Genomic DNA, 26,498 nt, shown 5'->3' on the forward strand with positions numbered 1-26,498 from the left:
CTGGCGCTGTGAGGCAGCAGTGCTAGCCACTAAAGCAGATCAATTCAACTTACCTCAGTACTCCCTGTGGCAGCAAGTTCCATGTTCATATCAGCTTCTCAATAAAGACATTTCTCCTGAATTACCGACTGGATTGATTCATAAATATATGTTGGCCCTAATTTTTAATTTCTAAAGTATTTTCTCCATGGAATGGTGTGTAGCATGCAGGCAGGCTGCAGCAGGGGAGAAGACAAAGATCAGAACAGCTTGACAATAAAAAACATTATGTTTAGATGTGTGCAATAATTTTGTTCCCTTCAAACCCACTTGATTATGAAGCCAATGGGTATGTGATATAAATGTTAAAACATCAACAACAATGGATACAAAAGCAAAAGGATGCCAAATCTGATATATGGGATAAACATTTCTACATTGGTCTTGATCCAAAACCAGTGACTGAATTGTAATTTTTTAAAAAATAAAGAACTGTGTGTGTGTGTACATGTGTGTATATACACTTATCCAAACAACAAATACTTGGATGAGGTGCTCAAAACTAGCAAGCTGCACACCACACATTAAGGAGGAATTACAGAAGATGCAAAAAAGAATAACATAATGGTTTTAGGGGTGAGGGACTTCAGTTTTGTAGATAGACAGAAAAAGCTGGAGCTTTTCATTCAAAGCTAGGATGAATCTGGACAGAGTAGACAGGGAAAAACATTTCTCATTGGTAAGAGGGTCAGGAACCAGAGAATACCAATTTAAGGTGAACGGCAAAAGAATCAAAAGGTGAGATGAGGAAAATTATATTTATGCAGCAAGTGGGTTAGGATCTAAATGCACTGAGAACGTGGCAAAGGCAGATTCAATCTTGGCTTTCAAGGCAGCACCAATTTAGATAATTAGCTGAACAGGAAATACATTTCAGAGGTTCCTGGAAAAGGCAGGCAGGTGGGACTCACTGAGTTGCTCTTGCTGAGAGTACCTCAAACAGAATGACCTCTTCCTGTGCTGTATCCAATCTACAATTCCATTCCACTCTCCGAGAATGCCACAGAATCTGATATCTGGGATCAATATTCTCATATTGATTGGATAAATTAGAAAATAAATATAATTACATCTTTTTTTTAAAAAAGGGGTTATTGCAGATTTACTTATAGCAGGAAATGCAATTATTCCAATATTTATTCCTAGATATCAGTGCTTTTAGATTCCTGAACTCAACTGAGAAAAGGTTGATACACACATGCAACAAGATTAACTTGCATAACAGACATTTACTTAATATATTTAACAAAATAAAACATCAAAATTGCTCTGCAGAAACTAAACAAAGAAGAATAATTTGAGACAAATAATGGATAGAATTCGGTATCACAATCTCAGGTTAGGACTGAGGCGAGGACAGATTTGTTCAAAAGGATCTAAATCTTTGCAATCCCCTAACTTAAGAGTGCTGTGGACACTCAAAGTATATTTATCAGTGAGACATATTGAGTTTTACTTCTCATAGGAATCAAAGTATGTGTGGAAGGTGGATTTTGACGTAGAGCCATAATATAACTGAATAGGGGAGCAGATTCCAAGGGCTGAACACTTCTCTTTATGTGTTACTGCTTTGCCAAATCACTTATCCTAGTCATTAGTTACACAGACAGAACGTTTCCAGACAGCAGATAGGAAGCCTAAAAATGCATAGCCTAAGACATATAGCTAGATCCTTTAACCTTGATTCCTTTTAATGGGACTCTCTTTAGCTGAACTGCCTGGACAAAATGGCAGGGATTTAGCATCCTTTGCTTCTGACGAACAGTACAACTAAGAGTAAATTTTAAGACCCAGCTCAGGCCAGCAGAGGGAGCACACAGCCAGACGTGCACAAACAGACTCACATGTTTACACTTCTACAGTTAGCACAGGGACATATTGTATTCTCACCCTGTAATCCATGAGCTAGAGTCAGTGTTGTCATGGGCTGAATTACCACACTGGTGCTAAGATATTAGGAAGAAAACACTTTGATGTTGCATTCTTAAATCACTGTATCAAATTACTCACAAATCCAGTGAAAGACATGGACAGAAACACCATGAATAGTACATGTTTCTAACTGCCTATGTCCCACTTTAAAGATCCAAACTTTTAGCTGCACTACTGAGTGTTTTCCATAACAGTCTTGCCATTATATTTTACTGAAACCACACTTTTGAAGATATTTGGATGGATACATGAATTGAAAAGGTTTGAGGGGAAATCAGCCAGGAGCAGGCAGGTAGTGGGACTAGTTTAGTTTGGGAATAAGTTCGGCATGGACTGGTTGGACCGAAGGGTCTGTTTCCATGCTAAATAACTCTCTGATTCTATGACAACAAGAGCTGGGTGAGGAGGGAGTTGAGATTTTTCTTAAACACAATAGATTGTTACATTCTGGAAGCAGATTCAATCACAACTTTGAGAATACCATTATAAATGTATGTGAAAAGGAAACATTGCAAAAGTATGTGGAAAGGACGAGGAAATAGGTCTAAATAAGACAACTGTTTAAACAAAAAGACCAGCACTGGGACAACAAGCCAAATGGTCTGCCTGCTTGCTTCATGATCCCAGAAATCCGAATGACATCACTGACTCTTGGAGACGCGTGAAATTTCAGACCTTGTTAGAACCACGAGAAAAGGAAAACCTGTAAAACTGCTTTTAGACTTCACAGACACAAAGAGGAAAGGCTTGGCTTTAAAAAAAAGTTTTTACTTTTCTCATGAGGAAGGATATCAAGCACATCAGCTGACCAATAAGCACCAAAAGTTGTTATCCTGAGGTTATATGAAGCTTTACGAATTGTCCCTGGGACCGAGTCAAGAAAATGAGAGAGAGTGTACTTCAAATTCTCTTTAAGGAGCACTCGAAGGAAAGTTCAAACTAATCTCACTTCTATGAATTGTACTTTACATGCTGTGTGACTTGCCAGTTCGCGAGCTACTTACTTCAAGAATCCACGGCCTAAATCGACCAGCAGGACAGACACAGCCACTTCCTAGTTTGCACAGAGATAAAGCTTTGTTTCTTTAAGTTTCCCCGACTCTCCTGCCTTCTCATGACTCCTGCAGCTTCAGGACAGTGGCAGCTCTCTGGTACCTCAGTCAAGTGCCCCCCTTAACCCAGATACGGAACGACTAAGCCAGCTGCTTGATCCAAAGAGCATCCCAGCTGATGCTGTCCTCAGTAGAGGTCGGCTGATTTCCCAAACCCCCACATTCTCAAATTACAATGAGGCCAACATGAATGCTAATCACCCCTGCACTGGTTGAGAACAAAGGAAGCCCGCAGACAGGGGAAGTCAAATCCCTTGGGGCTTCCAATTGGGTTTGGCAGAATCCCATGCTTGGGAGTGCAAAGATGATGTCAAGTAGAGCCCCACCATCTCAAAATCATTGTGCAAACCAGGGAAACAGCTACAGTTCAACCTGTCAGCTCATCAATAACAGAATGCAGGAGGAAGGAATTTCAACATTATCTCTGTGTGTGTGTGTATGGGCAGCATTAGAAATTGAATTTTTTCTCTCCTTTTTGTAAGATAGTTCGTTATGGGGTTTGAGGGTTGGGGGAGGTGGGTGAGGGCGTAAAGGAGGGTGGGGTGGATACACTTCTGACCCCAACATAATACTCAGACAGAGTCTTCACTCGCCGAAGAGGAGATATCAAAGTCTATAGAGCCATGACTGACAACCAGACGCAGGCGCTTGGATCTAGCAAACGGGGTGAAAGCTGCAGGTCTTTTGTCATCTTCCATCGAGGAAACAAAACAATCGTGGGCCAGCATGCCCTCGGCACACACTGCACTCTGTGATGGTCCCAGCCCCGTCACCTCTCTGCTACACACCCTTGTCTCCTGTGCGCAGCTTGGGAAATGTTTGGAGCGTTTGCGCTGGGTTGCATCATGCACTGAGTTGTTAATGGCTGCTGAGCCCAATCCATTCACTGTTGCTATTCTCTCCCCATCGGGTGCTTTCCTTTTGTTGGTTTGCTTTAGCGGCTGGCGGCTACCTGCTTTCTGCCCGTGAGCTGTCCACCTGTATTGTCTCACTGGCCTGCTCGCAGGAGAGTGAAGCTCAGCACAGGGCAAAGTCCTCCACAATCTGTCGGCTGCTGTGTGTTCAGCTCCCAGTTTGGAATCCACCAAACAGCTCCCTCCCTCAGCGCCCATGCTTCGCTTCGCAGCCATCCTCCTTCGAACGTACCATGTCCGAGTGGCACACTCACAGATCTTCGAAATATCTTCCAGAACTACGCGGACATCCCGGATTTCCGCTGAGTGCGCAGCTTGACAGTTCCCGTCCGCTGAAACCTGTGGACTTTGACTGCAGTTTTGCTGAGAGGTTGCCTTGCCTTGTGCTGAGCTCTGTGCTTCATTTTTGACACTGGTTACAAGGACGGCATCCTTACTCAAATCGATTTTCACAAAGTGGGTCAAACCAAATGCTCTCCTTGGTGGTATCTCTGGGCTTCGTGTGCTCTTCCTCTTTTGACAGGTTCTCCTTCTCAATGCCCTTTTCCTCCTCCTCCTCCGTTTCCTGGTCAATGTGCCAGTAGACCCCTTCTCACTGGCAGTCTGTAAATGATGAGGTGGTGAGCCTGGAGAAATGGCTTCTTTTGTGCTCTGGGGTTTTGTTTGTGCTTGGTCCAATGAAGGAAGGGTCACTCCAGGTAAATGAGGTGTATTACAATCCTTCCAAATGAGCTGTGCTAACTTTCTTGACTTGAGCTTAGGTGCTAGGACTGCATTGGTGCTGGCTGGAGCTTTCCGTGTGGTCACGTCTCCTGGACACTGGGGGGTAACTGGCCCCGGGTCTACCTCTGGCTTGTCCCATAAATACCTCCCGTTTTCTCTTGTAGCTGCTTCTTCTATATTGGTCAATGGTCCAGCCAGGTTTGTGCAATCGTGTAAATCCACTCGCAGGTCCTTCAGGAAGATGCCTTCTGGCCTCTGGAATGTTACAGGTGTTTCAGGACCAGTTTGCCCAGCAGTGGGCTGAAGCTCGGATACTGAGGAATGGCCAAATCCACAGTGACGGCTTTCTGCCTCACCTTTCCATGGAGGAGATTCCCCTCCCTGATCAGCAGTCTGGCTCCCATTCTGCAAATGCGTCACGGTTGCCACGTCCGTCTCTTCACCGGCCTGAGCCTTCTGCAGTTGCAAAGGCGTCGAGCGAAGCACAGGTGGTGACTTTGAGTGGGCTCTACTTGGAGTCCGCCTTTTCCATTTTCCACGTTTACCCCTCCGTGAACTTAAGGACAGCCTTCTGGCTGAAGCTGAAAGTAAAAAAAAAAGCTCAAGTTCAATAAACACGCTCGGCAATAGGCGGACAGGCTCCAAACACAATGGCCTTTGTCCTATTTTGCAATGCTCTTGCTGCTATCTCATCTATACATCCATTCCCTAAGACCTCAAGCTGGTGAGAATTGGCTGCCCTTAAACCAATAATAAGAGTATAATAATGGAGTTGGATCTACCCTCACATCACAACCAACACATACAATCCAGTAACATTCACTGCATAGCAGTTAAATGGGCTATTTTTCCCTCTCTACACCAGAAAGATACTGGTACCAATTATAGTTGTTCCACTAGTGCTGGCATTAGGGTCATCTAACAACCAATCTGATTTGAAACATGGGGTAGGAGATTCTTAGAGAAGGGTCCCCATTTACCTGTGGAATTTACAACCATTGTTCGTGGTCTGCTTGATCAGCAGTGAGGGGCATGCAGCCTGCTCCTGGGCTATGCCAATGTCCTTAGTAGACACTTTATAACATGATGGTCAGTCGACACCTCGAGGACCATGTCCAGTTCTGGTAACCAGAAGAGACAAAGATGTTGGAAAGTTTGTAAAATTCAGCAACAAGGCTGATTGCTAGGCTGATTTAAGAAGAAACGTTAAATCTTGAAATCCTACTGGTTCCCTCAGATGCTACAGGGAAGGAAATCTGCCATTCTTCCCTGGTCTGGCCTATACGTGACTCCGGACCCATAGCAATGTGGTTGACACTTCACTGTGATCTGAAATGGTCCAGCAAGCAACTCAGTTCAAGAGCAGTTAGGGATGGGTAACCAATGTTGGTGCTGCCATTGACACCCACAACCCATGAGAGAATAAATAAGAGCTAGAGACCAAGATCTTGAACTTTGCTCTTTTAACCTAGAAATTAACATAGTAGGTTAAACAGCCCTGATGTGGCATTGCAACAAAAATACAGACTAATGATTAACGGAAATCACTAGTGTCTAAAGGCCTCAGTCATGCCAGTGAACACTATGTACTCCCTCTCAACAGACACCGTAGCACAGACGTAACCACGAAAGAGTCAGGTATAACAGCCCTCTGCCTAGAACTATTGATGGCCACTTCGGTCACGCCCAGGAGCAGAACCACAAGGAGACCCTCCACTAGTTGATTTTCTAGACTTACTCATGACTAATGCAGGCAAGGTTTTACTCAAAAATAATGCAGCAAGGTAAATCCGGAAAGTTAAACGGTGATAGTAAAAAAAAAATAAGAGGGGCAGAGTTTGAAATGAGTAAATGGAAAATTCAGAGCTGGTGCATTTAGGGAATGGACTTTCCGAAAGAGAAGTGAAAGTGAAAATCATTTAAGAACCCCACGTGTGTTGGGACTTCGTTCTAGATGGATGAGATCAGGAGAGCCAAATTATCTTTCTTATCTGTAACTAGCTTGTGAACAAAAGCTGAATACAATGGTTATGAATCAATTTTAATGTGCTCAACTATCGATAAAAGAAAAATTCCGTTTAGTGAACTCCTCAGAATGTTGTTGCGCCCACACATTCTATAACAGCACCACCATCCTCCAGATATCCTGACTGGCTGACCTAATAAAACAGTAAAATTTCCATTATTCAGCAAGCACCACGATAGGGTGGTGCTGGTAAATCAAAATTTCTGGTTGCCATTCTTAGTAATCAAAGGAACCCAACAAAAGCAATTCTTGATGTATAATACAACATGCAGAAGCCTACTGCCTCTCTACCTTTGACTCTTTTCATGATAACATGGAGGGAAAAATACTTCCAATGTTTAGCCAGTTCTTTTACAGTCTTTTCAGACTGACTACACTAATATTTTATATAGTACTACTGATACCAATGAGATAGGGTGCAGGATGCTGTTGGGGTGTGGTGGTGGGGGGTGGGGAGCAATTTCAGAAATTCCAGTTGGAGGAGCACCGGCTAACTCAATTTTTACTGTACAAGCTTTTCTTTTCTGTGGCTATACTCACTCTGCCACAAGGCTCTTTCCACCGTTTTCTGATATAAATCAACATGTGCTCCCTTGGGCCGTCGTCCTTTGCCTTTCTGTTTCATACGGCTCAGGCGACTGTCCGTCTCTCTCAGTCCATACTTGCAGAATGCGCCCATGTCAATGACACGCTTCTTCATCTTGAAGGCTCCTTCTCCTCGCCTGGAAAGAGCAAAGATCAACCTTTTCGTTTAAGGAATAAAATGGAGCTTCATTCATGAATTTCTGATCATTTTCTCCTTTCTAGCAGCTTTTACGTTGTCTCACCAAAGGGCTGGTAGTCACCGGTGTAGAAGCTTGACACCATCCTAGACAAAGCAACAAACGTGATTGCCACCCACCTAACACCTTCAACGTTTACTCTCTTCAGCACTAGCACACAGTAACAGCAGTGTCTACCATTTACAAAATACACTACTGCAAGTTACTGCGGCTCCTTCTATAGCACCTTCCAAATCCAGGCCCTCTCCCCCCTTGAAGGACAAGGACACACTTAATGGTAAGGTCCTGGGTGTGTTCCTGAACAAAATGACCTTGGAGTGCAGGTTCATAGTCTCTTGAAAGTAGAGTCACAGGTAGATAGGATAGTGAAGGCAGCGTTTGGTATGCTTTCCTTTATTAGTCAGAGCATTGAGTGCAGGAGTTGGAAGGTCATGTCGCAGCTGTACAGGACATTGGTTCAGCCACTTTTGGAATATTGCGTGCAATTCTGGTCTCGTTCCTATCGGAAAGATGTTGTGAAACTTGAAAGGAGTGAGAAAAGACTGACAAGGATGTTGCCAGGGTTGGAGGATTTGAGCTACAGGGAAAGGCTGAATAGGCTGGGGCTGTTTTCCCTGGAGCGTCGGAGTGGAGGGTGACCTTATAGAGGTTTATAAAATTAAGAGGCACGGTGGTTCTGTGGTTAGCACCGCTGCCTCGCAGCACCAGGGACCCAGGTTCGATTCCACCCTCAGGTAACTCTCTGTGTGGAGTTTGCACATTTTCCCAGTTTCTGCGTGAGTTTCCTCTGAGTGCTCCAGTTTCCTCCCACAATCCAAAGGATGTGGAGGTTAGGTGGATTGGCCATGCTAAATTGACCATAGTGTTCAGGGATGTGTAGGTTAGGTGCATTAATCAAGGGTAAATGTAGAGGAATGAGGAATGGGTTTAGGTGGGATACTCTTTGGAGGGGTGTGTGGACTTGTTGGGCTGAAGGGCCTGTTTCCACACTGTAGGGATTCTAAGATTGAGGTGCATGGATAGGATAAATAGACACGGCCTTTTCCCTGGGGTGGGGGAGTCCAGAACTAGACGGCATAGGTTCAGGGTGAGAAGGAAAAGATATATAAGGGACATAAGGGGCAACGTTTTCACACAGAGGGTGGTGCGTGTATGGAATGAGCTGCCAGAGGAAGTGGAGGAGGCTGGTACAACTTTAGCATTTAAAAGGCAACTGATGTCAACGAGATAGGGTGCAGGATGTTGTTGGGTGTGGGGTGTGGTGGTGGTGGTGGAGCGCAATATCAGAAATTCCATAAATAGGAAGGGTTTAGAGGGATATGGGCCAAGCGCTGCTCCAACAGCATTCCCATTTGTCCTGGAAGTCAAACTCTTCTGTCTTTCACCCAGTCACAGACCTTCCTTTCGTCCTGGTCCCACTTACCCCTTGCTCAAATCCTACCTCATTCCTGACTTCGTCAAATTCTGATAATCAGCCTGAAGTGTTAAAGAGCTTCTCTGTCCGCAGCTACTGCCTTGATATCCTGAAAATCTCTGGCATTTCTTCCAGAAAACCACAGGACTCTGCTTTTTGATGATTATATCCCTTACCTTTCACAAGTGTAGCATTCGCATAGCTCATTCTTTTCACCGAAAAAGCTGTCACCATAGTAACAGGTGATCTCATCTCCAGGTTCAATGTCTCGAAGAACTTTGACACATGCTCGGTCACCTTCAGTTGGAACAAACTGTGGAAGGACAAAAACAGAAAAATATGGGGCAAATTCCTGTTATACTGCAGCCACTTTCCAAACAGCAAGGAAATATAACACATCCAGCTAGTTGTGTTTTACACTGAAGTATGGAGACACCGTGTTACAGAGCGGTACACACAGCTTCTATGCTCTAAACCAGAGTTTCTGCTCACAATTAAGCAGTTGTGCAACACTTTATTAAAGGAAACACACCAAATAAATAGTAGTGTCAGGGGTTGATGGAGTCCAGCTTTCACCACCATCATCAGTCCCAAATGAAGTTCCTTTTATGAAATTTTTGCTCAAGGTACTTAATCGAAAAATACCTTCAATTCTTTATCCTTTCCCTTAACAATACAATTAACATAACTAATATCTTTCTGGACGCAACACACAGAGGTAGTTGTACTGAGTCAATGATGTCCTCCTGATTAATAAAGGGAACGGGAAGAAATTCACAATTAACATGATGTGAATTGTGCAGAAAGGCACTGCCTGGTGAATATAAGGAAGCAGGAAAGTTTCAAGAATTGATGCCCATCAGGTTAGCACATCTCTGTCCAGAAGGGAATTAGATCTTTTTAAATTGGACAAAGTGACCTTCAACTATGCGATGACAGGGTCACACTCCTAATTACCGCATGTGTTTTGTCCAAAAGTCAAGCAAGCAAAGAAAAGCTTTCTACCTCCTTGGGGCCTATACAGAACACAGTCACAGAATTAATTTTAACAAGTGTCCAACCCTTTCTATCCAATTTCCCAAACAACAGATACAGGGGAATGGCGAGTAACTCAGATTTGTAGGTTGGAAGAGGAACAAATATTGGCAGACAGAGCCATAGTTTAACATCTCATCCCCCCAAAAAAAGCAGCATCTCCGACAATGCTCCAGATCCTGCACTGAGATAATAGCCCAGACCATAGCCCTTGGTCTGTTGGAAGATTGAAGACCAAATCTGCTGATACAGAACGAGGTTTATACTTCAGTGCGAGCTGGTGCCTTCACCGAGGAGCGGTCACAAGTGCTGGGCATAGTTTTGAGCACTGCATTCAAAGCCACAGTGCAAAACCCCTGGTCCAACATCAGGCAGCTATTACAACAATATAAAACCAGCTGAAAATGAAAACGGTTGCTATCTTACCTTACAGTTCGGTCTGCAGTCTTCAGGGAAGAGAGACAGCGAGAGATAGATAGAGAGAGAAAACAGAGGAACATTAATAATTAAAGTTAACTTTATTCAAACATGCTCCTTTCAAAAAATACTAACTTGAGACATATAGTATCTTCAGGAGTACCTCACTGAAAGGTAATCAATTTCTTGATTACAAGAAATGATGACAATTGGACTGTTTGGAATAGCAAAATCAAGGTTACTATTTTAAGACAACAAGCCTTGATTTGGAACAGTGTTGACCATAAATCAATTCTTTCATAGGAAGGTCAAGGTGGAAAGTCTAAAGCACTCAAAATAAATCTCAAAGAAGAGATGATATTTATCCCAGAGCACTCAGAGACCGAGGAAGGAGATTTCAAAGGCAGAAATGATGATTAAGACGGAAGTGATAGTCACTGGGACATTATTGTAGCAGACTGGAAACATATTAATGTGATTCCCAGTCAAAGGTGGTGGACAAATTGAAACTACTGGCTTTTGGTCTGATTGCACAGTGGTAAAATAGTGGAATGGATTATTGGAAATAAAGGTGAGAATAATCCAACCAACAACTCAGTAAACAGTAGGCATACTGGATTCACAAAGGAAGTTACATCATCAGTGGACCACAGGAAGCGCTGGAATGCAGCTTTCCTCAATTCCTAAAGCTTCATCTTAATATAAGGCTATGGGAATGCAGGGTAAACCTTGGGAACGATTAGGAGATTTGCTTGGAGGATAGAAAATGGGTAGTTACTCGAAGAACTAATGTAAGGTGAAGAGGGTTGGTGATGGGAGAGCATTGGGTGGGTTGAGTCAGGGGCTGGGTCCTTCATTGTTTCTTACATAATTATGTGGAAAAACAATAGATAAAATGTAATACAGACAAGAGGAGAGAAAAGTGAGAACGAAGTGAACCAGCAACTTAAAACCAATTAATGCATTTTATTAACAGGTTTAGGCTGTGCATGCTCATTCAGGACTGAGTGGAGACTTCTTCAAATAAAGTTCACTTAGATTCCTTAGAACCAGAGACAAGAAATTTCCATCGTATCAGATTGATTGAAATTCAAATCCTAACCACAGAACTGAAAGGATGTTACGTTAATTTGATAATACATTTGTTAAACATAAAAATGTGCAAATTCTCAGGACAGACATCAAGTGTAAAACTGTCTTTGGAAGGAAAAACTGGTTTTAAACATAAACGTTATGATGGACAAAGTACATTTAACCACAAACTGAGAAAGGAGTATTAGGTTAGATACTCCTACAGTATGGAAACAGGCCCTTCGGCCCAAGTCCACACCGACCCTCCGAAGAGTAACCCACCCACACCCATTCCTGTACGCTATATTTACTCCTGACTAATGCACCTAACACTATGGGCAATTTAGCATGACCAATTCACCTGACCTGCACATCTTTGGACTTTGGGAGGAAACCAGAGCACCCAGAGGAAACCCACGCAGACGCGGGGAGGATGTGCAAACACAGTCACCCAAGGCTAGAATCGAACCCGGATCCCTGGTGCTGTGAGGCAGCAGTGCTAACCACTGAGCCACTGTGCCGCCCCGATTAATTGACAATGCTTCTAACTAAGGACATAGTGGCTATGAGCTTAGCAGGATGGGTAGTTTTGAGACAAAAAGAAAGTTTGCGCTGATATAGCGCCTTTCACAACCTCAGAAAATGCTTCACTGCCAGTTGAGTCAACACCATTGTAGGAAATGTGGCAGCCAATTTGGGCACAGTAAGCTCCCAAAAACAGCTCTACAATAATGAGCTGATGTTTTAGTGAGGACGATTGAGGGATTAATATTAACCAGCACACCAGAGGTAACTCCAATGGTTTTCTACAAAACAGTAGTATCATAGGTTATTTCACACTGAACCAAGGCTGGGTCTCAGTTTAAAATCTAATGCAGTGAAACTGGCCGATATGGAGTAAGTTCAGGGTCAGCTAGCTCCAGGTCAGTCTCCCTAGGGCTGGGACAAAAGCATGTCCCCATTATTTCTATGGGTGCCACTTCAGAGTATCAATGATATTCTGTGAGTAATGCATCAAAGAGCAAGTGAGCAGGATTCTCATAGACTTGAATATAATCTCAAGACAACGTACGTCTGATAAAAGTATCAGTGGAGCCTTCTTGAGATGTAGAGCATATAAAACAAAATGGGCAAATATTTTTGACAGAAATACATAATCCTTAAAAAGGTCAGTTATCTACATACCGTGATTGATGAAGGAAGCAGGGCCCAGCCAGAGTTGAGCACATTTTTTCCGGGTAGAGTACATCACACTGAAGTCATTCTCCCCTGGGCGTAGGAGGGATTCCTCCTTCTCAGAAAGTTCTGCCAAGCAGCCAACTAGCAACTCAATCTTATCATTCTCCTTCCTGTGAAATAAGAAGTAGACTGCTGATTAAACTGCAGTGGGCAGGAAAGCTGCTGAAAATGTTACTGCACAAACATTGTGCTGTTTGGGAATGGCATTATTCAGTGTGAAAACTAGCCTCACAGACCATTAAGATCCTAAATCCTCTGGGACCCAAAGACTTTGCCAGTAAACTTATCCCACGTAAAGATGTAGCAAGAGCTCTCCAATGGAGTCTTCACCTCAGGCTATCTATTTAAACATCACAGAAACATTCAACATAATCAGGCAGAGTCAACATGGTTTTGTGAAAGAGGAATAATCCAATAGAGTTCTTTCAGGAGGTAACATGCGCTCTAGATAAAGGGAAACCAGAGAATGTGTTAAACTTGGATTTTCAGAAGGCATTTGATAAAGTGCCACATCGTAGGCTATTGCAGAAAATTAAAGTTCACAGTGTAATGGGTAGCTTATTAACATGGGATATAAGGTTGGCTGGCTTACAGGACATGGAGGTTAGACATAAATGGTCTTTTTCAGGTTGGCAAGATGTAACAAGTGATGTGTCACAGGTATCAGTCCTGGGACCTCAATTGTTTACAAACTCATATAAATGATTTTGATGAAAGGACTGAAGAGACGATTGTGACATTAGCTGATGACATAAGATTGGTAGAAAATTAAGTTGCAAAAAAGGCTACAAAGGGATAAAGATAGGTTAAAGGAGTGAACAAAAATCTGGAGCCTAACGTAGAAAAATGTGAAAGCGTCCATTTTGTCAGGTATCATAAAAAAAGCTAATGATCTCAATGGTGAGAGATTACAGAGCTCTGTATTGCAGAGGAACGTAGATGCCCTAATGCATGAATCACCACAGGTTAGTACACAGGTACACCAAGTAATTAGGAAAGCTGACAGAATTTAATTATTTACCACGGGAGGAAACAAATCCTGTACTAAAGTAGGGACATTATCCTGCAATTATACAGGGAGCTATGAGACCACACCTGAAATCCTGGGCACAATACTGGTCACCTTAATTATAAATATTAATGTGTTAGAAGCAGTTCAGGGGATATTTACAAGACTATTCTTGCAGTGAGCAGGTTGTCTCATGTGACAATGTTGGACAGACCTGACTTGTATGTGCTGGAATTCAGAAGAGTAAAAGACAGCTCAATTGAAACATACAAGATCCTAAGGGTTTTTACCAGGGTAGCTGTGGGTGAGGATATTCCTTTTTATGGGAGAATCTAGAACTAGGAGTCACCATTTAAAACCAAGAATCACCTGTTTAAACCAGAGATGTGGTGAGTTTTTCTTCTGAGCTTTGTGTGAAGTTGGAACTCTCTTCCTGAAAAAAAGTTGGAAGCAGAGTTCCTCAACATATTGTACGTAGAGGTAGGTAGATGCGTGTTAATCAATGGGTCAAAGATTATTGGGGGTAAGTGAGAATGCAGACTGAAGTTTCTATCAGATCAGCCATGATCTTATCGAATGGCCAAACAGGTGTGTGGGTCTGAATGGTCTCCCCTTATCTCCCCAATAAGGGAGGGAAAGCACCTCACATGCACACATCCACATCCACACCATCCTTTGATGCCTGCTGGAAACTACATTGACGTGGGGATGTCAATGGACAGATGAAAAATTGATAGTGTTTTGGAAGTCAATTCCTATCAAAACTCACATTCTACGGGAAAACATATCCTAGTATAATCCTTCAGTGGACAAGGGAATATAATAATTAGATAATTCTAAGTTTGTGGGAAGGCTAATTTTACACAATCAACATGATAGTCGTGGACTCAGAGATTCTGCAACTAGCTTGAGCATCTCTGCAACAAGTAATTAGGTATAATAAAGCAGCCTAGGGTTAATTTCCTCTTGCACCAAACAAGCATGTTGCGGCTGTACAGGACATTGGTTAGGCCGCTGTTGGAATATTGCGTGCAATTCTGGTCTCCTTCCTATCAGAAAGATGTTGCGAAACTTGAAAGGGTTCAGAAAAGATTTACAAGGATGTTGCCAGGGTTGGAGGATCTGACCTACAGGGAGAGGTTGAACAGGCTGGAGCTGTTTTCCCTGGAGCGCGGAGGCTGAGGGGTGACCTTATAGAGGCTCACAAAATTATGAGGGGCATGGATAGGATAAATAGACAAAGTCTTTTCCCTGGGGTTGGGGAGTCCAGAACTAGAGGGCATAGGTTTAGGGTGAGGGGGGAAAAATATAAAAGAGACCTAAGGGGCAACCTTTTCACACAAAGGGTGGTACGTGTATGGAATGAGCTGCCAGAGGATGTGGTGGAGGCTGGTACAATTGCAACATTTAAGAGGCATTTGGATGGGTATATGAATAGGAAGGGTTTGGAGGGATATGGGCCGGTGCTGGCAGGTGGGACTAGATTGGATTTGGATATCTGGTCGGCATGGACTGAAGGGTCTGTTTCCATGCTGTACATCTCTATGACTCTAAGTACCCTTGTTCCCTATTGGAAGCCGCATTGGTGAGGTCCAGCTAAGTGGAATCCAAATCAGCAATCACAAAAAAGTGCCGCTTACAGTCTCAAATTGACCAAAGCATTTTATAACCAATGAAATACTCCTCAGCCAACGTCTGCATCGTTACTAGTTTTGTTTTCCACATTACAAGTTGCTTGAGGAATATTGTCCAGGACACTGGGGAGAATTTCCCATTGTTATTCTTCAAAATAATGCCATGGGGTCACTTACGTACCTGTGAGGGTGTGAGAGGCCTCAGTTTAACCACTCATGTGAATAAAGGTAACTTTGACAGTGCTGCACTCCCTCAGTACTACATTGGGCATGTCAGCGTACATTTTGTACTCAACTCTCTAAACCACATTAATGAAATGTTTTCCAGGGCAGTGCCTATGTCATTGTCATAACCAATTACAAAAGGTGCCACTTAGAATATCCTAAGTAGAGCATGTATTCTGCAAAGTTTAATAAGCTTAATAATGTTGTTTACTACTTGACTGAGCAGCTGTGACCATCCCATTTGTTGTTCTTAATGGCTTACACACAGCTGAGTGATACTGCCTGAAGACTGTACTTTCCAATTGCCCTTCCAGCAACTGTTGAAAACTTCAGCCTCTCACAAAATACAGACAATCTGGTTTTGTTTAATTGTAATTCAATTTTGGATCAGTTACGCATCAAAAAACATTCTCTGCTACATTTTAAACTAGATTAGGGATCATAGACTTTTAAATTTTCAAAATCTTATCCATCAATACATTGAGAATCTGACACAATTGTGTACAATTAGTATTTACATGAGCAAACCTGCTGTAGGTAGAGGGGAGTTTCTGCAGAAATATTTTGTGCTCAAAAGGTTTAAAGACCAACAATGTGAAGTTAGGAACAATTTGTGTTTTTGTACTATTCTGCGCAGCACGGTGGGGCTGGCTCAGTGGTTAGCACTGCTGCCTCACAGCATCAGTGACCTGAGTTCGACTCCAGCTTTGACTGACTGTCTGTGTGGAGTTTGCACATTCTCCCAGTATCTGCCTCCGGGTGCTCCAGTTTCCTCCCATAATCCAAAGGTGTACAGGTCAGGTGAATTGGCCATGCTCAGTTGCCCATAGTGTTAGGTGCATTAGTCAGAGGGGAATGGGTCTGGGTGAGTTACTCTTTGGAGGGTTGGTGTGGACCTGTTGGGCTGAAGGGCTACAGTATATTCCCATACTGTAGAGAATCTAATTTAATCTAATCACTGATCAGAAATGCAATTTAGACTGTCCAGATTCCTTTCATGTTACAATCCTTACACCCAACAAACTTCAAAAGAAAGAATTTTTGCTCTGATGGCATCTTTCACATCTTCCACCTTTTTGAAGCTTAGCTATTTCTGTTGCTTTGGCAAGTGAGCACAGCAAGATCTCACAAACAGCAATGAGATAAATGATCAGCACAACCACTTTGGCTACGTTATTTGAAAGATAAATGTTGTTATCCAGAAGACTGCTCTTCTGAATGCTCCAATTGATCTTCGACACTCACCTGAACAGGCAGATAGGTCATTGTTTTACATCTCATTCAAAAGCACTGCAAGCGTACAGAAGCATCAGTCAAGGCTTTGTGCTCAAGACCAGAGGTGGGGCCAGAACCTGTGAACCGAGACGAGCTGCCACATTTACCCAGTTTGCCAGGGGAATCTTCCAATCAAGTTACAGGTACAAAAAAAGTGTTTTCTCCCACAACACCAGCCTCTCTCCATTTATATATAACATTAAAGACAAAAATATACATACCACTTCCTTAAGGAGACAATCTTTGCTCCATTGGATTCTGAAGAGTATCGATTACAAGGTAGAATTTCAAAGCCACTTTCAGGTAGGAATATTCGAAGGTAACGGAATACCTAAATCAAGGACAGTAATGCATGAGTTTAACAATAGAACATGTATTCCAAATAATACCGTGATAGTAGATTTGATGAGTTTATGTATATACACAGCATGTTAACTGGTCATAAAACCAAAGCCAATACCAAAAACAAATTTGAACTTACAATAGGTCAAATTATTATCAATTAACTATAACTAAGTAAAATGCCTGATTTGAAGTGAAATGGATAGTCTCAGACAAGGCTGCTACAACTGGTGTCAGTGTCTCAGCCCAGGGAATGGGATATAGCTGGAAGAAGTGTGAAGAGAAAATCAGAGAGGGTGCTTTATTCCGATCCAGATAGTTTGTTGATATGGAGGAGGATAAAATCAGGATAGGTTGTGATACCAATGGAGTTGCCTGTCAATCTTTACTCTCTGTACTGACTCACAATGAATGGCTATTAAGCTATGGCCTTAGTGAGTTGCTGTATTCCAATATTGTACAGAAAATGAGACAGAGGATTAGAACAAAATCATTTACCAAGAATTTAGAATGGATAGCTCAGTGTTTTCTAATTGCTCCTGCAAACCACAAAGTGCACACTTTGATAAAAGGGGACAGGCCAAGATAAGAAATAGATTCCAAGTCAGATGGTGAAGTACAAAACCTAAAAAACTAATGGTAAAAGGGACACTGTAGTAGAAATGGAATATAGAAAACCTTATCAAAGTAAAACACCGTTTCTGAGACTGATGATGCACCTAGCGACTGGCGAATGCCTCATATGTACTGGCATACATTCCAAGGGCACTTGGGTGTATACGTCACCACAGAAGATGCAGACAGCTACATCAAATGACCACCTCAAATGCCCACAGTTTGGTTTTGTTCAGGCCACCACGGCTGCCCAGGGGCAGACCCATGAGGAAGTCCTCTGATCTGCCCCCCCCGCCCAGTCTCCACACCACATAGCTAAAGATCATGAGCATGGGGATGACAATCAAACAAAACTTGAGGAATAGCCCCCTTAAACAGTAAATTCAACCTCACACAGCCTAGGTAAACATGGAACCCAGACTCCTCAAGACTGCAGAAATTACAGGCAGCCTTGGAGTCCGTGAAGCAACTTAATCAATGTTTGCATGGGACTGCCACATGCATCAATCTCCACAAAAAAAGCAGAGAGCATCCCACCGGGGCACGACATTAGTGGAATATGAAGAAATGTCTGAAAGGTTAGTGAAGGCGAGCAAGTGCAGAGTGTGCTGCAGCTATCCATACAATAAATTCCTTAGCACATATCAGAATGGCACAAAGGGGATTTCCACAATTCTGGATTAGTGGTGCTGGAAGAGCACTGCAGTTCAGGCAGCATCTGAGGAGCAGTAAAATCGGCTCTAATCGTGGGCGTGAGGTAAGTAACAGAACCCAGGGCCTACATGAAGTTATGTCCAAATGGGGATCAATTCTGTTGGAAAGATACTACATGCATGAGCTGTCTTGACATGAGGACACAGTCCCACAGTTCTTCTTCATATGTGAAGATATCTCACCAATCTACCTATTTACCTCCTAACCTCCCCTATCTGTTTAGCCTTAACATAATGAACATAACATTAACGCAAAGAACACGGTTAAAAATCACACAACACCAGGTTATAGTGCCAATATCACCTGATGAAGGAGCGGCGCTCCGAAAGCTAGTGTGCTTCCAATTAAACCTGTTGGACTATAACCTGGTGTTGTGTGATTTTTAATTTTGTACACCCCAGTCCAACACCGGCATCTCCGAATCAATTTTAACTTTCTCAACCACCTAGCCAGAGGAAATAGCCTTTTGGCATGATTCTAGCATCTGCCCTGTCAAGCTATGTAAGAATTTGATAAACTTCAAATGGATGGCCTCTTATTCATCTAAGCTCTAAAGAATATAGACTCAAAGTCCTCGATCTCTGCTCGTAGGATAATTTTGCCAAACAATCACCTGATGAAGGAGCGTTGCTCCGAAAGCTAGTGTGCTTCCAATTAAACCTGTTGGATTATAACCTGGTGTTGTGAGATTTTTAACTTTGTACACCCCAGTCCAACACCGGCACCTCCAAATCATGACAAAGAACACAGGTACGCAGTTCTACCCTAATAGTACTGCATAGTCCGATAATGAGGCGGAGAAAGCTGTTGAGGTTGTGGCAGGGACTCCACAGTTGGCCTGAACAATCCTGCGTGAGGGAAAAGCAAACAAGAGAATAACAACCCGATAGCCTTCTTGCCTTTCCTATCCTAACCTGTCCTGTGCTACTAAACACAGATACAAACGTTGGGTGAAGTTGCAATGGGATGTGGCAGTGATCATCTCAATAACAGTATAGCCTAAGGTAAAAACTGGGCACTCGGGTAAGATGACAAGGTTGCCAATATCCTTACTGCAGGAAAGCCCCAAGGAGAGGGAGAAAATTTAGCATAGATCCACCTGCTCACTCACCTGAGCTTTAAATATTTCTTCTTCGAGAGGAGTTTTGTGCAAGAAATAATGCCAAGCCCAGTCTCCCAATGTCAAGGCCCGATACACTGTCTCCAAATCTCGTGTCTTAAGAAATTTTTGTAGAATGTCCCTGAGGTATTGGTGTCTCCTTACAACAGGTCGGTTGCTGGAATGAAAGATCACCACAGAACCATCCAGAATTAGGCACGATACTTCAACCCCAAGTCAAATAAGAACAAAGGGTTCTCTATAACTCTCCATGACTTAGTAGTCAGCAGTTAAATACACCAAAAGTTGACAAACAAGCCAATCAGGATATAACAGGGTTTCACATTCAACAAAACATATCTAAGGTGCACCATCACAATTGTGACACAGAGCCTGTTGGTAACGGTATAAGCTAATTTAGAGAAGAGAGTCAAGGAGCTAACAAATTACCAAGAAACTGGGAAAGCCCTAGTAAAGAAGCCAGGACATATTCTTAGAGATCGCTGAGATAGGACAAAGTCCTATCTCAAGTCACTACTGGGAGAATGGGTGGTACAGAATATTCAGAAATATTAGTTAATTGGGAGTTACGTTACTCTTGACACAAGATGAGGCATTGCTCTGTCTTTGAGAGCTAGTGGGAACAGGCGAAGCAGCTGGACAGTCAAGACCAGCATAATACGGTGGCACAGTGGTTAGCACTGCTGCCTCACAGCGCCAGAAACCCGGGTTCAATTCCCCCCTCAGGCAACTGTTTGTGTGGAGTTTGCACGTTCGCCCCGTGTCTGCATGGGTTTCCTCCGGGTGCTCTGGTTTCCTCCCACAATCCAAAAAAGCGCAGGTTAGGTGAATTGGCCATGGTAAATCGCCCGTAGTGTTAGGTGAAGGGGTAAATGTAAGGTAATAGGTCTGGGCGGGTTGCTCTTTAGAGGGTCAGTGTGGACTTGTTGGGCTGAAGGGCCTGTTTCCACACTAAGTAATCTAATCTAATCTATTCTAACAGGGCGTCACAGTAAAACCACCACAACTGACACCATGACCTTCGAGCAGTTCTTTTCATAAAAACTGAGCTGACAACTTCACTAACAGGTGCTCCAAGCAGTATGTACTTCTTTGCACACAATAACCAGAGGGGGAATGGAGGAATGATGATGAATAAAGCCATGGGCAGGGTACTGTGTGTTGCATACCTCCATACTGAGCTGAAGCAGGCAGAGGAAAGGCTGAGAGAGGCTTTGAGCTGATGAATTTGCTTTAGTTAAAAAAGAAAATTTCAATTCATCCAAATCTTAAACGTTACACTAAGTTGTGTGTTGTGGTTGTGTTGCTAATATCGCAGGCTCAGTGGAATTTTATGGACATGCAGAAGCTTCATGCTTACAGACAGCGTTACCAGGAGTAGCTTCATAAACTATTAGGAATAAAAAAAAAACCCAGAAATTGGTGGAAAAGTTCAGCAGGGCTGGAAGCATCTATGGAGAGAGGTCAGAGTTAATGCTTTGGGCAGAGTGGTACTTCCTTACAATTGAGGAAGGGTCACTCAGCCCAAAATGTTAATTCTGTTTTCTCTCCACAGATGCTGCCAGACCTGCTGAGCTTTTCCAGCAATTTCTGTTGTTGTTTCTGATTTACAGCATCGGCAGTTTTTTCTTCGGTTTTTAAATCATGGTTCACGGTGGTGTGGCCGAATCAGACAAGGCGAATGCAGTGAAGAAGCTGGAGAAAAGCAGAGAAATCAAAAATACAGCGTTTAGGAAATCTCTTAGGAGAAAGGCAGAAAGCAAAGCTGGACAGAATGAAGGGGACATAGCATGGAGATAAGACCATTCAGGCCTTTGAACCGGTTCTATCCAGTAGCCCATGACTGATCTATATTGTAACTCCAACTTATCCCATTGGTTTCTAATTCTTGGTCTGTTGGAAAGGACAATTCCAAACTTCCAATATCCGCCATGGGAACAAGTGATTTATCAATGGCCTAACTCTAGTTTTAAAGTTAAAAATCACACAACACCAGATTATAGTCCTATACCAAATAAACCTGTTGAACTATAACCTGATGTTGTGCGACTTTTAACTTTGTCCACCCCAGTCCAACACCAGCACCTCCACATCTAGTTTTAATGTCAGACCCACTTGTTCAACATTCCTTGCCTCCCCCACCATGATGAAGTAGTTTAGGAGAAATCCTTTAATCATCTTAAACTGCACAAGCAGTTTAAATGGAGGTTTGCATAATAGAACTCAAACAGATTGGTTACAGCCAAAAAAAAAACCAAATGCCTGCATTTCAAATCCTCAGGATATCCCAAAGCACTTAACAGCCAATGAGCCACGGCATGAAGTGTAGTCACTGCTGTAGCATAGAAACTGCAGCTGAAAATGTGCCCCCAGCTAGCCCCACCCACACAGTAATGTGATAATGACTAGATCATCTGTTTTTCCCAATGCTGATTAAAGGGTAAACATTGGTGAGGGCACTAGGGAGAACATCCATGTTCTTCTCTGAAATAATGCCATGAGATATTTTATGTTAATCTGAGAAAGAAATAGGAAACAAAAACCTAAATTTCTGGGAGAAACTCAGGTCTGGCAGCTTTGGTGGTGGGAAAGTGGAGTTAACATTTCGGGTCATCAGAACTCAAGGCAATGGGAGCTCAGCTCAACAGCTCATTTGAAAGACAGCCCATCCAATAGCGCAGCATTCCCTCAGTACTTAACCTGGATTCATTAAGCCTGTGGGTGGAACTTTAATACACAACATTTGCTTTGGGACATTATGGAGTCAAAGGAGGCCATTCAGCCTCCTGAATCCATGCCACCACTCCGTAGAGCACTTGCAGCCCATCCAGACTCCACCCACCACCTCATTCTATGCTCATAACCCTGAATGTTTATTTCCCCCCTCCAAGTGCCTATCCAATTCCCTACTGAAATCAATTGTCTCTGCTTCCACCACTCTCGTAGGCAGCGATTTCCAGATTACTATCCGCTGCATAAAAAAGTTCTCCTCATTTCCACCCTTTTGTCCAAAACCTTTGATCTGTGCTATGCTTCAGAGACAACCACACTCACTCAACTATGGCTACATGAGGGAAAGAAAACTGGCATACCTGATATTCATTTTGTGGGTTTGAAAACCCAGATAAGGATCCAAAACCAGGCTTGTTGCAAGATCATCATATTCGCAAAGATCTCTAGCTGTTACACGTATGGATTCCATGGCCTGCAATCACCATACTGTTGTGCACTGCATTTGGAAAGAATACATGTGAATAAAGAACCACACAAAGTCATGATGACATGCTCAAGCCTTCATAGAATCTTAGAATCCCAATCATTTGGAAGCAGGCCAATCAGCCCATTGAGTCCACATCGACCTTCTGAAGAGCATTTATGGGCAGCACGGTGGCACAGTGGTTAGCACTGCTGCCTCACAGCGCCAGAGACCCGGGTTCAATTCCCGCCTCAGGCGACTGACTGTGTGGAGTTTGCACGTTCTCCCCGTGTCTGCGTGGGTTTCCTCCGGGTGCTCCGGTTTCCTCCCACAGTCCAAAGATGTGCAGGGTCAGGTGAATTGGCCATACTAAATTGCCCATAGTGTTAGGTAAGGGGTAAATGTAGGGGTATGGGTGGGTTTCGCTTCGGCGGGTCGGTGTGGACTTGTTGGGCCGAAGGGCCTGTTTCCACACTGTAATCTAATCTAATCCCACCAGAATCCAACCCCTATCCTATCTCAGAAACTCTACATTTACCATAGATAATCCACCTAGACACTATGGGCAATTTAGCATGGCCAATCCATCTAACCTAGATATCTTTGGACAGTGGGAGGAAATTGGAGCATCTGGAGGAAACTCGGGCAGACCGGAGGACAATGTGCAAACTTCACACAGTTGCCCAAAGTGGAACCAAACCCAGGTCCTCGGAGCTGTGAGGCAGCAGTACTAACCACTGAGCCACCGTGCTGCTTTTAAAATTAGGGTTGGGATTCAAACCAGATCCCTGAAGCTCTTCTCTCTTTCATCAGGCCCAGAAACTCAAAAACAAAAAGCTTCAAAGTTTTACTCTGTTCTTAAAACAAACTAATGCTTTGTCACATAATACAAGTAAACTGCTGTCAGCAATTGATTAGCTGTTAAGGAGGCAGCACTTCTAAGCCCCAGCCCCAGATTCACTTTCATTGTTTGTGGCGTTAATGCAGTTTGCAGTGAAGAAAGATAGAAGACTTTAAAGAGTACCTCGGGTAAAGAGTTGTGGTTTAGACCTTGCAGTTGATTGCCATGAATAGATAAATAGATCAATAATTTATGAAAAATAATGACAGCAGGTGCTCAAACTGTGACAATGAGACAAATAAAGCAAGTCATCATTATTCATAACAGTTGTAGAAAATTATCAAAGTAAAAATGAACTCCATAATAATAAAAGGATTTATCAATTATGAACATTTAGAAATACATATAGTGCCTTGCAAAATGCAGCTCACTTTATTTTACAGAATGAAATTGAAAGGTCCACTGCACACTGCATTTGAAATTAAAGGCTGATTATATGGTGTCAGGCTGAGTTCATTAAATTCTCATTCATTTTCATAATATTTATAAGTTTTATAAAATATGAAATTGGGTTGCTTTGTAGCCTGTTCATTCTGAAACTTTATTGCTGGAACAGCACAGCAGGTCAGGCAGCATCTAGGGAACAGAAGATTCGACGTTTCGGGCACATGCCCTTCTTCAGGAATGAGCAGAGAGTGTTCAGCAGGAGAAGATAAAAGGTAGGGAGGAGGGACTTGGAGGAGGGGCGTTGGAAATGTGATAGGTGGAAAGAGGTCAAGGTGAGGGTGATAGGTCGGAGTAGGGTGGAGGCGGAGAGGTCAAGAAGAAGACTGCAGGTCAGGAAGGCGGTGCCGGGCTGGAGGGATTCGGCTGAGACAAGGTGGGGGGAGGGGGGATGAAGAAACTGGTGAAGTCCAAGTTCATCCCCTGTGGTTGGAGGGTTCCCAGTCGGAAGATAAGACGCTCCTCCTCCGACCGTCGCGTTGTTGTGGTTTGGCGGTGGATGAGTCCAATGACCTGCATATCCTCGGTGGAGTGGGAGGGGGAGTTGAAATGCTGTGCTACAGGGTGATTGGGTTGGTTCGTCCGGGTGGCCCAGAGGTGCTCTCTGAATCGCTCCGCAAGTAGGCGGCCTGTCTCCCCAATATAGAGGAGGCCACACCGGCTGCAGCGGATGCAGTAGATAATGTGGGTGGAGGTGCAGGTGAATCTGTGGCGGATATGGAAGTTTCCTTTGGGGCCTTGGAGAGAAGTGAGGGGGGAGGTGTGGGCGCAAGTGTTGCACCTCCTGCGGTTGCAAGGGAAGGTGCCGGGAGTGGAGGTTGGGTTGGTGGGGGGTATGGATCTGACAAGGGAGTCGCGGAGGGAGTGGTCTCTACGGAAAGCTGACAGAGGAGGGGAGGGAAATATATCCTTGGTGCTGGGGTCTGTTTGGAGGTGGCGGAAGTGACGGCGGATGATGCGCTGTACATGGAGATTGGTGGGGTGGTAGGTGAGGACCAGTGGGGTTCTGTCCTGGTGGCGGTTGGAGGGGCGGGGCTCAAGGGCGGAGGAGCGGGAAGTGGAGGAGATGCGGTGGAGGGCATCGTCGATCACGTCGGGGGGGAAATTGCGGTCCTTGAAGAAGGAGGCCGTCTGTGTTGTGCGTATTTTGAACTGGTCCTCCTGGGAGCAGATGCGGCGGAGACGAAGGAATTGGGAGAATGGGATGGCGTTTTTACAGGGGGCGGGGTGGGAGGAGGTGTAGTCCAGGTAGCTGTGGGAGTCGGTCGGTTTGTAGTAGATGTCCGTGTTGATTCGGTCGTCTGAGATATAAACAGAAAGGTCTAGGAAGGGGAGGGAGGAGTCCGAGACTGTCCAGGTGAATTTGAGGTCGGGGTGGAAGGTGTTAGTGTAGTGGATGAACTGTTCAACCTCCTCGTGGGAGCACGAGGTAGCGCCGATACAGTCATCAATGTAGCGGAGGAAAAGATGGGGGGTGGGGCCAGTGTAGTTGCGGAAGATGGATTGTTCCACATACCCTACGAAGAGGCAGGCATAGCTGGGGCCCATGCGGGTGCCCATGGCTACTCCTTTTGTTTGGAGAAAGTGGGAGGATTGGAAAGAAAAGTTGTTCAGGGTGAGGACCAGTTCAGTCAGTCGAAGGAGGGTGTCGGTGGAAGGGTACTGGGTGGTACGGCGGGAAAGGAAGAAGCGGAGTGCTTTGAGTCCTTCGTGATGGGGGATGGAGGTGTACAGGGACTGGATGTCCATGGTGAAGATGAGGCGTTGGGGACCGGGGAAGCGGAAATCCTGGAGGAGGTGGAGGGCGTGGGTGGTGTCACGGACGTAGGTGGGGAGTTCTTGGACTAATGGGGACAGGACCGTGTCGAGGTAGGAGGAGATGAGTTCGGTGGGGCAGGAGCAGGCTGAGACGATGGGTCGTCCGGGGCAGTCAGGTTTGTGGATTTTGGGCAGGAGGTAGAAACGGGCGGTTCGGGGTTGTGGTACTATGAGGTTGGAGGCGGTGGATGGGAGGTCCCCTGAGGTGATGAGGTTATGGATGGTCTGGGAGATGATGGTTTGGTGGTGGGGGGTGGGGTCATGGTCAAGGGGGCAGTAGGAGGAGGTATCTGCGAGCTGGCGTTTGGCCTCAGCGGTGTAGAGGTCGGTGCGCCAAACTACTACTGCGCCTCCCTTGTCTGCTGGTTTGATGGTGAGGTTGGGGTTGGAACGGAGGGAGTGGAGGGCTGTGCGTTCCGAGGGTGAGAGGTTGGAGTGGGTGGGAGGGGTGTGGGAGTTCAGGTAGCGGTTAATATCGCGGCGGCAGTTTGCAATAAAGAG

The 26,498-nt window shown here is 44.1% G+C and overlaps 2 protein-coding genes across 3 annotated transcripts in view; both read right to left on the minus strand.

Annotated features, from left to right (window-relative positions):
- The window catches only part of hspbp1 (HSPA (heat shock 70kDa) binding protein, cytoplasmic cochaperone 1), a 33,685-nt gene extending 32,762 nt beyond the window's left edge, over positions 1 to 923 (minus strand). The window contains exon 1 of the mRNA XM_043679717.2: positions 54 to 923. Coding sequence (XP_043535652.2) covers positions 54 to 89 — 36 coding nt within the window. The 5' untranslated portion in view covers positions 90 to 923. The remainder of the gene's footprint in view (positions 1 to 53) is intronic.
- A 325-nt stretch (positions 924 to 1,248) lies between these two features.
- LOC122542218 (histone-lysine N-methyltransferase KMT5C-like) overlaps positions 1,249 to 26,498 on the minus strand; it is a 31,975-nt gene continuing 6,725 nt past the window's right edge. The window contains exons 2-9 of one of the 2 annotated variants that reach the window (XM_043679715.2): positions 22,731 to 22,867; positions 19,630 to 19,795; positions 17,069 to 17,178; positions 12,651 to 12,814; positions 10,404 to 10,423; positions 9,119 to 9,255; positions 7,287 to 7,468; positions 1,249 to 5,301 (exon numbers count right to left, since the gene is read on the minus strand). In XM_043679715.2, coding sequence (XP_043535650.2) covers positions 3,656 to 5,301; positions 7,287 to 7,468; positions 9,119 to 9,255; positions 10,404 to 10,423; positions 12,651 to 12,814; positions 17,069 to 17,178; positions 19,630 to 19,795; positions 22,731 to 22,840 — 2,535 coding nt within the window. In that variant the 5' untranslated portion in view covers positions 22,841 to 22,867 and the 3' untranslated portion in view covers positions 1,249 to 3,655. Of the gene's footprint in view, positions 5,302 to 7,286; positions 7,469 to 9,118; positions 9,256 to 10,403; positions 10,424 to 12,650; positions 12,815 to 17,068; positions 17,179 to 19,629; positions 19,796 to 22,730; positions 22,868 to 26,498 lie in introns of those variants that run through there. The other variant, XM_087978294.1, reaches the window with a different exon arrangement.

Source organism: Chiloscyllium plagiosum, unplaced genomic scaffold, assembly GCF_037043375.1.
Source record: "Chiloscyllium plagiosum isolate Xiang-an unplaced genomic scaffold, Cpla_swu_hap1 HiC_scaffold_33, whole genome shotgun sequence".
Lineage (NCBI taxonomy): Eukaryota > Metazoa > Chordata > Chondrichthyes > Orectolobiformes > Hemiscylliidae > Chiloscyllium > Chiloscyllium plagiosum.